We start from the raw sequence: 14,125 nt of genomic DNA, 5'->3' as shown, positions 1-14,125 counted from the left end.
TTACCATTCAGTATGATGTTAGCTTTGGGTTTATATGGTCTTTATTATGTTGAGGTATGTTCCCTCTAAACTCATTTTGTAGAGGTTGGGGTTTTTTTTTTTTTAAATCATAAATGGATTTTGAATTTTGTCAAATGTTTTTTCTGTGTATTGAGCTGATCATTTGATTTTTATCCTTGGTTTTGCTGATGTGGTGTATCACATTGGTTGATTTGCAAATATTGAACCACCTTTGCATTACTGGAATAAACTTCACTTGTTTGTGGCAAATCGTCCTTTTAATATGTTGTTAGGTTTGCTAATATTTTATTGGGGATTATTGAGGATTCATTGATGTATTTGGAAGCTTTCTCTCCCAAGAAAGAAATGACCTATGTAAATAAATTCAGAAATGACAGAGAAGTAACAAATGATACCACAGAGATATAAAATATTATGAGAGGCTACTATGAAAAATTATATGCCAACAAATTGGACAACCTAGAAGAAATGGATAAATTCCTAGAAACATACAACCTTCTAAAACTGAATCAGGAAGAAATAGAAAATTTGAACAGACTGACTACTAGTAACAAAATTGAATCAGTAATATAAAAAACTCTGAACAAACAAAAGTCCAGGGCCAGATGAATTCACAGGTGAATTCTACCAGACATTTGAAGGGTTAATACCTATATTCCTCAAATTTTCAAAAAACAGAAGAGGAAGGAAAGCTTCAGATACATTCTACAAGGTCACATTATCTTGATACCAAAACCAGACAAAGACACTACAAAAAAAGAAAACCATAGGCCAGTAAAATCCCTTATGAACATAGAAACAGAAAAATTCTCAAAAAAAATTAGCAAACTTCATTCAGTATATTTTTAAAAAATTACCATAATCAAGGTGAGTAATTTATTCCAGGATAGGGTGGTCCAATATTAACTGGGGGCGCCTGGGTGGCTCAGTGGGTTAAAGCCTCTGCCTTCTGCTCAGGTCATGATCCCAGGGTCCTGGGATCGAGCCCCACATCGGGCTCTCTGCTTGGCAGGGAGCCTGTTTCCTCCTCTCTCTCTGCCTGCCTCTCTGCCTACTTGTGATCTCTGTCAAATAAATAAAATCTTGAAAAAAAAATCAGTCAGCATGATACACAGCATAAGTAAAGTGATAGATAAAAATCATACAGTCTGCTCAATAGCTGAGAAAAAGCTTTTGACAAAATTCAACATCCATTCATGATAAAACCTCTCAGCAGAGTAGGTGTAGAGGGAACATAACTCACCATAATAAAGGCCATATGTGACAAACTTAGAGCTAACTCTAATCATACTCAGGGAGGGGGAAAAAGCTTTAAGATTAGTAACAAGACAAGGATGTCTTGTTCTTACCACTTTTATATAACATAGTACTTGAAGACCTAGGCATAACAATCAGACAGGAAATAAAAGTCATCCAAATTGGTAAGAAAAAAGTTAAACTTGTCACTGTTTGCAGATAACATGTTATCATATGTAGAAAACACTAAAGACTCCACCAAAAATTATTAGAAGTATTAAATGAATTCAGTAAAGTTGCAGAATACAACATTAATAGCAGAAGTTAGTTTTTATACAGCAATAACAAAGTAGCAGAAAGTGAAATTAAGAAAACAATTCCATTTACAAATGAACATGGAAAAAGAGAGGGGCAAACCATAAAACAGACTCTTAACTATAGAAAACAAATTGAGGGGCGCCTGGGTGGCTCAGTGGGTTAAGTCGCTGCTTTCGGCTCAGGTCATGATCTCAGGGTCCTGGGATCGAGTCCCGCATCGGGCTCTCAGCTCAGCAGGGAGCCTGCTTCCCTCTCTCTCTCTCTCTGCCTGCCTCTCCGTCTACTTGTGATCTCTCTCTGTGAAATAAATAAAACAAACAAACAAACAAACAAATTGAGTGTTGCTGAGGGGGCCGGTTTGGGGCGGGGGCGTTAAATAGGTGATGGGGCCTAGGGAGGGCAGAAAAGATCCATAAAGACAGATCAGACTGATGATTGTCAGAGGGGAGAGTGGTGGTGAGAGGGGCAAAATGAATGAATTGGAATAAGAGATACAGGCTTCCAGTTATGGAATGGATAAGTCACAGGAATAAAAGGCACAGCACAGGGAATATAGTCAATGGTATTGTAATAGCATTGTATGGTGAGATGTTAGTTATGGTTGTGGTGAGCACAGCATAAGGTATGGAATTGTGGAATTGCGATGTTGTACACTGGAAACTAATATAACATTATATGTCAACTATAGTAAAAAATTAAAACTTAAAAAAATGCCACCTTATAGAAAATACTTTTTCATATATACTCTCCTTCACCTCTCTGTATTATTTCAAAGTAGATCTTGAATATCCTATTGTATTATTCATAAATATTTCACTTTTATCTCTCTAATATAGAAAGACTTTAAAAACAAAATGCCAATAACTGATACCAAGAATAACATCTAAGAAATAACAATTTTTTAGTATTTTCAAATATCTAGTTAGTGCTCAAGTTTCCAATTGTTGTTTGAACTATTTAAAGACCTTAAGGCATCCCTAGGGTCAGAAGGGTCTACATATGTAACAGTCCTGAGACAATCAGGGGGCTTCAAATGAAATGCATATGAGAAAAAAAATTATACAATTAAAAAAAAGCTGATGGGCTGGAAAGAAAAAGTGTGGTGACAGAGTGGAGGGAGGTGTGTGCTTACCACTTAATGCTTTGGCTGTGCCCATTTCCCACTAGGGAATCCCCTTGAGCTGCGGGATATTTCCTAGAGATTCATCGATGATCTCTTGTCAGACTCCTGGGCATACAGTGGGAAATGGTATTCCTTCAGTTCTCTTTACCTCCTTCTCTTTCCTTTTCCTCCCCTTAGTCACTGTGGTCTCTCTTCAGAGAGAGTGAGGCCCTCCAACTGCCGCACATGTGGCCGTGCAGGTCCCTGCTTAACACCTTTACCCTCCAACTCTTCTGCCAGAAAGGTCGGACGGGCCTGCCGCTACCTCTGCCACCTATACCACCCCTGGCTCCACAGCCTCTGCTGATGTCCAGTCCACCCACTCTCAGGTGCAGAGATGGGTGGTTCTCTCAGGTGTCCTGGTGTGCTGTGCAGAAGTGCTTTTGTTTAGTTATGGATGTTTTATGGCTCTGATTAGTTGTAAATTGAAAGGTGGGGAAAAAAGAATGACTCATGCTACCATGATGTTGATGCACCTGAAAGAAAACATTTTAACCTAAATTTTTTCACAAACTTTATGAAAAACATTTGAATACTGTGGACATGACTGTTATTTTCATCTAGAAATGTTTTACAAAGTAATCTCTGCACCTTGGATAGTGCTGTGTAGTTTTATGCAGCTGTCTTGGTATATATTTGCCTGAATTATGACTCCCAAAAGCCAGTGTTTCTCATCACATCCTTTGGCTGAATTTGCAACCAACTTAAGTAACTGTTCATATATGCTTCAGGCAAATGCTAAAGAATTTACAAATCATTGTGAAATGCAAAATAAGGAATAATAGGCTAAGTACCTTACTAAATTGTTGGTAAATCTGTTTTCCAGTTCATGTTCATGAACACAAAGCTCAGCCTGATTTGTAGGTCTTGTATGGTACTACTAAAAACATTATTTCAATGCTAAGTGCAGTGTTTTACTCTTCAGTTATTTTCAAGTATTATTTTTATATGTTTCTATACACATCATAGGAACTATCCAAAAACCTTGAGCTGAGTACTAACAGTTTCCAGCGACAGTTGCTTGCTGAAAGGAAAAAGGCATACGAGGCTCATGATGAAAATAAAGTCCTTCAGAAGGAGCTGCAACAACTGTATCACAAATTAAAAGTATGTATTTATTTATTTAATGGATAATAGATATGTGAACTATATTGAACACTCAGCATCTTAAAACACTCATATTTGTAATTTGGAACAATGTAATTTACAAAATTCTATTCTTTTTGGTACTTTTAAAGAAAAGTTTTGGTAATATAATCACTATGACAAATGCCAAAAGTGAAATATTGAATCCTAATGGAATTGATATAACTGAAATAAGTTATGGAATTTTGGAAGGAATTATGGGAACTAGTGTTTTTCTCTGTTGTGTGTTTGAATAATCCAGTGTTCTTCCTCAGATAACCCTAGGATTATTTTAAAAGTTGTTTCAAATAATGCCCTTCGTTGTCAGTGTTGAGAGGAAGCACTCACATTATTTAATTTTGTTGAAAGTGTTCTTAATTCTATTCAGAGGTTGTTGATGGGTGGAAATTTTGTGCAAAATTAAATGCTCATGCATTATCTTACATAGAATTTTCATTTTGTTAATCAAATTCTCAGAATCACTGCCTCAAAATGATAAAGAACACTGTGTTTTTAAAAAGTCTGATTTTTAATGTGTCAGTAACTCAAAAGCCGTGTTTGAAAGATACTAATGAAATTATTTTGGCCTCTGTTGCCAAGTTAGAAGACAGTTGAAGACACAGCTAGCTCTATTAGGTAGGAATGGGTAGAAAATGAATTTTGCCTTATTTACTCTAATTTTTTTGACTGTCAGTACATATTACACTTTTTAGGGAGAATCATTGTCCTAACCTAGATGTCCTAGAGATAATTCCTTTCTGTAGTTCAGTAGTTAAGAAGGGAAACTGAACTGGTATACATATTCTAATTTGGTAAGGAAAATACCAGTTGACAAGGTGAGAATTTTTGTTTTATTGTAAAACGCTACTCTACATCCTTAATTGTATTGTTTTTTGGTTGTTTTTCAGGAAAAGGAGAGAGAACTGGATATAAAAAACATATATTCTAATCGTCTGCCAAAGTCTTCTCCAAAGAAAGAAAAAGAACTTAGGTCACGAAAAAATGGTATAATAGTTATTATTATTGATAAACATTGTAGCTGTCACTAATAATAAAATCAGATAATTCTAAAGTAGAAGGAAGGGGAAAGAACTTCATTGAAGTAAATTTAAATTTCCTTATAGTTAATTTTCAGTAATCCTCTTTCTCAGTTTTTCATAAGGTTTAAATTTTTTCTTATAATTTATTTTTGAAACTTTGAAGATAAGTAAGAAGACTCCAGACTGGTACTTGATTATATTTTAATGAACCTTTATTTATTCATCACTTAGCTTTAACAGTTATATATTTTACTAATCTTATTGCATCTATTTTTTTCTACTTCTAGAATATTTTTTTTAGAGTATTTTAAAGTTAATCCCAGCTGTCATTTCATTTCACCCATAAATACTTCGGCATTATTATGCATGTCTTTACTTTTTTTTAAACAAAAGTATAAATTTTCATCTTATAAATTGCAGAAAGTTAAAATCAAACTTTGTAAAAGCTTAATAGGGTTTACCTGTCTAAATTGTCCTCAAATTACATAATTGCCAGTAAATCCTAGAAACAAAAATGGTAATAGTGAGTAGTCATAGAGCTGAGCAAAAGGAGCAAAAGAGCTGAGCTGAGTGCATTATCTCATGTAGATGGTGAACATATACCAGTTAAATTCCATATATCTTAGCACTGTTCAGTATGATTAGAAAAATTCTTCCATACTTTTCATGGTAGCTGCATGCCAGAGTGATTTTACAGACCAGTGTACAAAAGGAGTACAAACCAGTGAAGACTTCGAGCTGGAAGAATTTCCTGTGACACCACAAACAGTTATGTGTTATGAAAACAAATGGGAAGAACCTGAACGTCTTACTTTGGTGAGTTTAGCAACATGATTAGGTACTAAACTCTAGGTTTGAAGTTATTCCTAAAAACACAATATCGAACATTTTAAAAGTTAGCAATGATGCTAGTACTGTATCTGTGTAAATATGCAAGTAGCCTTCTAAAGAGAGTATTTTATTAAATTCCTTTGGATTGATTCTTAGTTTTCATTGCATCTTCCAGATACATTAAGAAGGTTAGTTATACCTTCTGGGTTGGAGATAGAAGTTTTTCTTTTTCTTTCCTTTTTTTAGTGGTGGGAGAGGGAGAGAGAGAGAGAATCTTAAGCAGGCCCCATGCTCAGTGCAGAGCTGGAAGCAGGGCTTGATCTCACAGTCTTAAGATCATGACCTGTGCTAAAATCAATAATCAGGTGCTTAACTGACTGAAGCCACCCAGTTGCCCCAAAGATAGAGGTTTCTTACCTTTTATGTACCCAGATAGTCTCTAAAAACCCTTTTTGCTTTTATACATAATAGAAAATTTTACTAGTTTTCAAATAATTTTTTTAAGATTTGTCTTACGTATTTTTGGGCCTCCTATTATGTGAGAATTTTACAGATTAGCTGAATGTTGATCAAAGTATTGCACTGGACTCTGACTTTATTTAGATCATTCAAATTAGAGTGAAATTCAGGGGAGTCTGTGTTTGGGCCTTCATTTAAAAGGACTTATAAACACAACACCAAATGTTCTTTTCTCTAAGAGGGTTCTATATTTTGAATTCCAAAGAAAACAATATACTGGGGATCCAGCATATTTCATATATTCCTGGGTTTTTGTGCCTTAGAGTTTTCCCAGTGACCCTGAGATTTTTTTCTTGTGGTATAAAACAGAAAGGATGGGCTGGTTTGGTTCCTGGGTAGCTGTACCTGCTGAGTGTCTTTCTTCTTATATTTTCACTATCATTGAAACTAAATCATGTTGTCTCTTTGAAAAGGGTAAAGTGTGGATAGCAAAGTCATTCTTAACTTTAAAAGGATTAAAAAAATGGTCTTTGTAAGATTCAGCATGAGGAGCAGCAACCTTATACAGTGAAAAGAGTAAAAGAGCCTTGGAGTTAGAACCAGAATTTAATTAAAAAGGCAGTGCTAACATTTTAGTTGTGTGACTTTCTGGAGCATCAATTTCCTAATCTATAAAACAGGGATGGTTTACCCATCAGCTTGTGGTAGAAACTAATCACAAAGTTTGTAAAGCTCTTCAGACTGATTCTGCCACTCTGAAGGGTCTTTGCAAAAGGGAGCATTGTTCAAGTGCAAGCTAATTTGCTATTGGAAAGAGATTCAGAATTCAGTGGCTCAAGAAATATATAAGTTTTCTTTCTTTTCAAATAGAGTGAAGGTCAGTGGGTAGTCCATTATAGGTAGACAGCTTTGTTCCTTGGTAGTCATCCTCTTACTGTTCTTACATCTGAAAGAGTGTAGTCTTCCTCTGTATGGTTGGAATTGGCTCATCACCTTTGTGAGAAGGAGAAACACGGAAGTGGAGGGCAAGCAGCTTTTATTTTTATAAATGTGATCAGAAGTTGCATACATACTTTCACTCAAATCCCTTTGGTCCTGTTTAACTGCAAGCGAGACTAGCAGATGTAGTCTCCAGTTGAGCCGCCTTATACCCTGCTAAAACTCAAGGGATTCCTAACTGAAAGGAAGAAGAGGAAAATTGATACTAGGGGACAACACTCTGCTGTACTAATAATAGGTATTTTACTTTTAAATTACCTTATTACACCCACACATGAAAGGGACCATAAAAAAACAAGTAATTTTAAGTTTATATTTTTATTTGATTTAAATATTATAAAATTTACTGGAGGCTTTGGACACAGTCTTAAGTATAAACTCGAAAGATTCAATGCAGTTGTTACTGCCTATATTATAATTCAGCAGACCTTTCAACGTGGCCTCCATAATTGGCTAATAACCTTTCCTGGTTAACTGAATTAATCAGATTTTGTTGTGAAACATACAAAGCAAGGATACTTCCGAAACATGTCTCTTCAGAATTTTTTGTGGGTTATTGGCTTTAATTCCATGATACTGGTTCTGATATATGTTATACTTTTAAAAAAATTTTTAAATAATCTTGTGTGCTTCTAAAGCATCTTTCAAAGGGTGGTAACTTGTGACTTACTCCTTTATTAAATTAAAATTGGCTTTAATTTCCAACTTACTTGGTGTCATATTTAATGCGAGATGACTCTGATATTTAAATAGCTTTTTCCCCTTTTGACATGTGAACTTGCATTTTTAAAAAAAAATATGTAATAGGACCTGGAACTGCAGGAGAGAGGTGAACATGAAGAAGCAAGGATTCTAACCCCAACTGTGAAAACAGAAGAAAAATTTGTTAAAGATCAAGGACTCCGTGTTGTAAATCAGGAAGTTGAAAAGCTGGAGAATGGTAAGAAAATTTGTTTAATCAAGTAATAAGTCAGCATCCTTTGGGAAAGAAAGGGTTAGCATCCCCTGATACTTTCCAGCTGAACAGTAAATTGGTTATACAGAATAAAAAAAGGTTGATACAGTGGTAGGACATGGTCCATTAGGAATCACAAACATTTGAATAAAGTTACTAAGAAAAGAAAAACGCAACTGTTAAGTTGCTGTTTGGAGTTAGGGAATAAGGATAAGTTACGTTCAGAAAATTCAGATGAAGTAGAATTCAGATAAAAGAGGAAATTTTTGTGTGTTTGTTAACTAAAGCTTGATGAAGAGATAACTGAAAGACAATGCACTCATTGGCTTGACCTTGAGATTCTAATCTGTAGCCCAAACATTAAAATCAGTGAATTGTGAGGTCCTGAATATATTCCTGTATGTATTCTTTCATTTTGGTATGAAAGTTTAGTGAACCAACTCACATAGTTTCAGATACTGAAAATGAAGTTCAGGAATAAATTTATTTCCATCTGGATAAAAAATCTTAAAGGTATGGGCAAGAGGGATCCCTGACTCTAATCCTCTGCACATATTTCATTATAGAAGCTTCTTGCAGAGAAATCCTTTTTTTCCCTTTAAATTATGACTTAATTGTTGCTTAAATTAGTGAATGTATATTTGTGTGTGTGTACTTAAAACAGTTGAAATAGAAGATTTATTTATATTACTATTGGCTAAGGCACAAAGGGAGATGCTTTCACAGTATTAAAACATAGAATAGAAAGGTATTATGATCATTTGGGTTTAAGAAGACTGGCCCCTTCTTTTCATCTCTATTTTTTCCTCCTGGAGTTTGTATGAAATAAGGACCTCAAACATCAGTGAGAATGTATGCCATTTACTAAAGTTACTCAGAGTAAGTGGTATTTCTCATGCCCATAACTTAAAATATTTGCATGTGTATTTTTCCAAAATAAGGACATTTTCTTAAATCATTCCAGTATAGTTTTCAACTTCAGAAAATTTAACTTTGATACATTTCTCTAATCTGCTGTCCATAGTACAGTTTTATTAGTTGACATAGTATTGTCCTTTATAGCATTTTCTTCTCACCAGAATATGATGATGAATTGCATTTAGTTCTCCTTTCTCTTTAGTTTTCTCTAGGTATTTTGTGAGGTCAACATTTTTGATGAATAAAGACCTATTTTTTAAAAATAGAATGTTCATTTGAGGTTTATCTGAAGTGTTCTCTTAATTAGATTCAGTTTAATTTATCTTCAGTCAGAATACCAAATAAGGAATATTGTATCTTTTTCAGGGTATGACGTGCAGAGGTTCAATTTAAGTTTAAAATAAACTCCCATCTATCCATCACCTTTCATTCAGTGTATAGCACTATATTAAGTATAAAAAATAGAGAACCTTCTTCCTTACCTCTACACTGAAGAACAAAATTTCTTCCATAAATGTGAATTTTAAATGCAATACACATTAAGTACATTCTTTCTGAATTCCAGAATATCAAGTGTAGCAATGAAATTTATGGTGTTCATTCTCACTATACAGATAACTAAATTAGACTTTTTTGTAGAAGATGACAATTGAGTTTTCCTACTTAAAAATATTAACTGCTGTAAAATCCCATTTTTTAAAATTTGATTTTACAGAGTGGGAAAGAGAAGAACTTGTTAAAAAGCAAAAAGACAAAATATCTTTGTTAGAGAGAGAAGAAAAGCCCGCATTGGAAACTGGAAGATACCAAATGGAAATGTGTCAAATTCAAAATATAAATAAATTAGAGGAAGAGGAAGAAGAAAGGCTGAAGAGAGAAATGCTACTTGCTAAACTGAATGAAATCAACAGAGAACTCCAAGACTCTCAGAATATAAAATGTCCTCCTCTGCCATTGCTGCCTGATTCGGAATCAAAACTGCATTCCCCGGAGAGAAGCCCCAAAACATACATGTTCTCAGAATCCTCGGAGAGAGTATTTAATGGGCATCATCTGCAAGACATCAGCGTTTTCACTACAAAAGGAGACGGTCAGAATCCAGGAAAGACTAGAAGCCCAGTCTCCCCAAGTGAGCTGGCATTTGGCAGCTATGTGCCGTCATTTGCAAAAACATCAGGGAAGTCAAATCCATTTAGCCAAAAGAGTGGCCTTTTGGATGTCCAAAGAAACAGTATAGAGAAACTTGGTAAAGACAGTGTGGATTTAATGACAAGAAGAGAGAAAAAAGCTAATCTGATGGAACAGCTGTTTGGTGCCAGTGGCAGCAGCACCATCTCCTCTAAAAGCAGTGACCCAAATTCTCTGGCTGCCAGCAAAGGAGACTTTGATCCTCTAAATTTTCTCTCAGGGGATAAGAGCAGCAGGGATAGAGAACATGATGAAGATGATGACTTTTTCCTCAGTGAAGGAAGAAGTTTTAATCCAAATAGACACCGATTAAAACATGCAAACAGTAAACCAGCAGTAAAAGCAGTGGAATCTGTAGAAGATGAAATTGAAGAGGTAGCCCTGAGATGACTGACTGCAGTATACAGTTTTCCAATTGTAAATATTAAAATATTTTAATACAATATTTATTATAAACCTTTAGAATTTTTAATATTAAAAAGTCCTTATTAAGGAATGATTTTTAATAGACAAATACAGTGTAAATGAAAAGATGTAGATCATATCACACTATCTAGCTAGTCTGCAAAGAATGAAGGAGACTCTTGAATGAAACCAAAAAGAGAGCTATATCTTACTTGGTTTTGGCTTTTTTATTTACAAATAGGTTTTACCTCTTAATCAGCTCTATAGGAAGTTTTACTCCATTGGAGTTCCTATTTATTTCCTATTTTTGATCCCTATTTATTTATTTACTTGTTTTTGGTCATGTCCTCGCTGAGCTAATTATAGTCTTGTCGAGTGGAAATTAAAAGTGGGAGGCTCTGGGTTGGGAAGCGTAGCTCCCAGATGGTGGAGCCCTGGTGCTACTTAGGAGCCCTGTGCTCTGTGGACAGGAAAGGGGTCCCTTACATAGCATAGTTGAGCTACACATAAGTGGAAGCAGTGACAACAACATAGGGATTTCCCACTTAAGAGAACTGTGCTAACACAGGTTGCATTCAAAAGACATTTGTCTGTTTGCATGGATAATTCCCCTTTCATGGCTCCTAGAAGCTTGGGTACAGTATAATCAGTACTTCTTTTCCTCCCCCTCTTACACTCTATATCTCAGTGACTAGGTATGAGATTTCATACCCAAATACAGGAAATTAAATTTCATCCTAATATAGAAAGATTTTTTTCAACTCAATTATGTTTCCAGAGTAATCCAACTTGGAAATTTTAATATATATTTTTAAGGTTTGAACTTACTATCAAAACCAATGATAATGATATTGTAATACTGTTGGACTTATAGGACTGATTTTAAAGCAACCTTTGGTTACAAATGTTTTAGAGATGGGGCTTCTGCCTTGCTGAGTAGGGCAGATATTTTTATGTTGAAATGCATGCCTTGGTCTTCTGCTGTTTGTAGCTTGCTTCAGCTACAAAGGAGTTGATGACCTTGGATTATGTTGGGTATGACTGATCTTTAAGAAGTGGTAATATACCACCAACTGAGGAGAAACACTCTTAAAATGAAGAGTGGTGGAAACTGTGTCAGGGAAAGCATAAAAAAATGTAGGTTGACACTTACTCTAAAGTTAGTTCCTGCCCCCCCGCCCCAGAATTTAGTATGATTTCTGATGGCCAAGCGTATATACTGATGAGGGGACCAAGTTACTGTTTTGAGTTCTTATGAATGCTTATGATTGAATATAATTTCATAACTATTTGGCAAGACTTACCTGGATAGGTCTCTAATGAAAAGATATGCTATCCGTCATCTTCTAAATTGTGTTACTGTCATTTATTGGGAACTGAATCTCCCAAAAGTGCTAAAGTACATTAAAAAATTGTTTTAGCAAAGAGATTTTTATGTCTGATATAAATAAGCTTTTAGTATGTTGCAAATCATTCTAATATATGTAAACCACAATATTGTAATGCAGTTCTTGATAAAATATTATGTAATGTTAATTTTGTTGATAGCTGCTAATTTTTCTGCCAAAAGTATTCTAATTTTTAGATTGTTTTAAGCGGCTTTTAAAAGCCTTTTAGTAAAAGTTTTATATTTAGGTCATTTAATTAGTCTTTTGGTTTTTTTTCTACATAAGGTTTTCTAGTCTCTTTCACCAGATAAAATAAGACAGAATTATTAAAATTCAACCTAAAATTGATATTAAAATGTACAGAACAGGTTTTTCTTTATGAAGAAACCTCAGAGAGTAAATTTTTTTTTCTTTTATAAATGTCAAGTTAAATTTGTTATTTGTACTCAGAACTCTTAACTAATAAAAACTAAAAACACACTATGGCTCTTTGTTTGAGTGATACCTTAGGTCATTTAGGAAATTCATGGTAGAATGGTAGAAAGAGGACCTGCATAGTTAATTTTTATTATTTTTTTTTCCTGCCCAGTATTTTTAATTGAAGTAGATGAATTTGCCCTAAATCAGGTTAGACAGTATGCTAGTCTTATCAGATAATTATAGTTTTAATTAATCCTTTCACCCTTAATAGCTATCCTAATGGCATATATTCTCATAATATAAAAAGGTGGGGGTAAGAAGGATTAAATTGAATTATAAAATAAACTTCATGGCTGACTCACTATTTTTCTGATCCTCTTCTTCATCTCCTATCAGACATACTCACCTTCTGGTAACCCTGCTTGGGTGTTGGATACAGCATGCAGATCTGCCTGGTGAAAAGGGGAAGGGAAATGTGTGTTACAGTGACAATGTGGGGTTTTTAGGATTAAAAAAGGAACTATAAATTATCAAGGAAAGATCTGCCTTTAAAGCTTTCTCCTTTCTACACAAGTGCCCCTTTCCGATTAAAGTCGCCTTTTATATCATTTGAAAGTGCTCTCTTTTTAGTAAGGAGCATATAGTTATTCATTAACTGGGTGCCCTGCATGTAGGAGGTGCCAGGAGAGTAAGATAGGCCCTGTGCTTGCCCTCAGAGTGAATGCAGAGCGCAGGAGGCCAGATCACACATAGCTCCATCCCTGCCCTCCCACCAGCTCTCTCACTGTCCTTGGGTTTGCTAAGCTGTTACTGCTCTTGTTTAATACTTTTAAGGTAGTTATGAAGGATGAATGAAATACTTAAGTTAATGCTTGGCAGGGTGCCTGGCACATTATAAGTGTTCAGTAAACATTAGCTGTTCTCATAGCTGATTGATGTTATTTTAGAGTATAATTGAAAAATAGAGCATAGGTATGTATATATATTGACACTACACTTTGCACAAGATAACAAGCAAAAAACCTCCAAGTTATCATAAAACATCTATGCAAAATATATTGTGCCCCTTAGGTCTGCACTTGGAACTTTCCTTGCTTTATTCAGCATTAACTGTGCAGTAAGCTTCACAGCAAAAATGAAATACAGAAAACACAGGCCTTTATGATTGCATAATGTGAAAATTTGTTCCTCAGCTCTCCCACAATGTGTGTATCCTTGGGTAAGCTACAAAACCTCTCTGTATCTCCTTTTCTCCCTCTATAAGATGGGGCTAATAATAGGACTTACCTCATGGTGACTGCATATGTTAAATGAGTTTATATGTGAAGAACAGAAATGTAAAGGCTCAGATTATTGCTGTTGATGTTTTGGAAAGGTAACGGAGAAACAGGGAAGAGAAGTGATACTTGTTGAATGCCAGGCATGGCAGTTGGCGTTTTTATGCATGTGCTCCCCATGAAATTTTTTCTCAAGTAGATACTGTTACTCCCATTTTACAGTTGGGGCTTAGTAGACTGTAATGATGAAAGTGATGGATACAGGTGATAGACTATATTCAGTAGTGTCAATTTAAGAAGTCCAAAGAAATAAGATATTTCAGAAAATAATCTTGCACTAGTGGTAACTGACAGAAACCCAAATCAAACCAGCTTAAACAAAA

General features: G+C 34.9%; 1 protein-coding gene across 2 annotated transcripts in view; it reads left to right on the top strand.

Moving 5' to 3' along the window:
- LCA5 (lebercilin LCA5) overlaps nucleotides 1-12,526 on the top strand; it is a 60,004-nt gene extending 47,478 nt beyond the window's left edge. For both annotated transcript variants that reach the window (XM_047734522.1, XM_047734521.1), the window contains exons 4-8: nucleotides 3,707-3,844; nucleotides 4,771-4,867; nucleotides 5,576-5,718; nucleotides 7,999-8,131; nucleotides 9,780-12,526. In XM_047734522.1, the coding sequence (XP_047590478.1) occupies nucleotides 3,707-3,844; nucleotides 4,771-4,867; nucleotides 5,576-5,718; nucleotides 7,999-8,131; nucleotides 9,780-10,642 (1,374 nt within the window). In that variant the 3' untranslated portion in view covers nucleotides 10,643-12,526. The remainder of the gene's footprint in view (nucleotides 1-3,706; nucleotides 3,845-4,770; nucleotides 4,868-5,575; nucleotides 5,719-7,998; nucleotides 8,132-9,779) is intronic.
- Nucleotides 12,527-14,125: the final 1,599 nt, after the last annotated feature.

This window comes from Lutra lutra, chromosome 6, assembly GCF_902655055.1.
Source record: "Lutra lutra chromosome 6, mLutLut1.2, whole genome shotgun sequence".
Classification (NCBI taxonomy): domain Eukaryota; kingdom Metazoa; phylum Chordata; class Mammalia; order Carnivora; family Mustelidae; genus Lutra; species Lutra lutra.
This window is presented reverse-complemented; position numbering and strand designations above follow the sequence as displayed.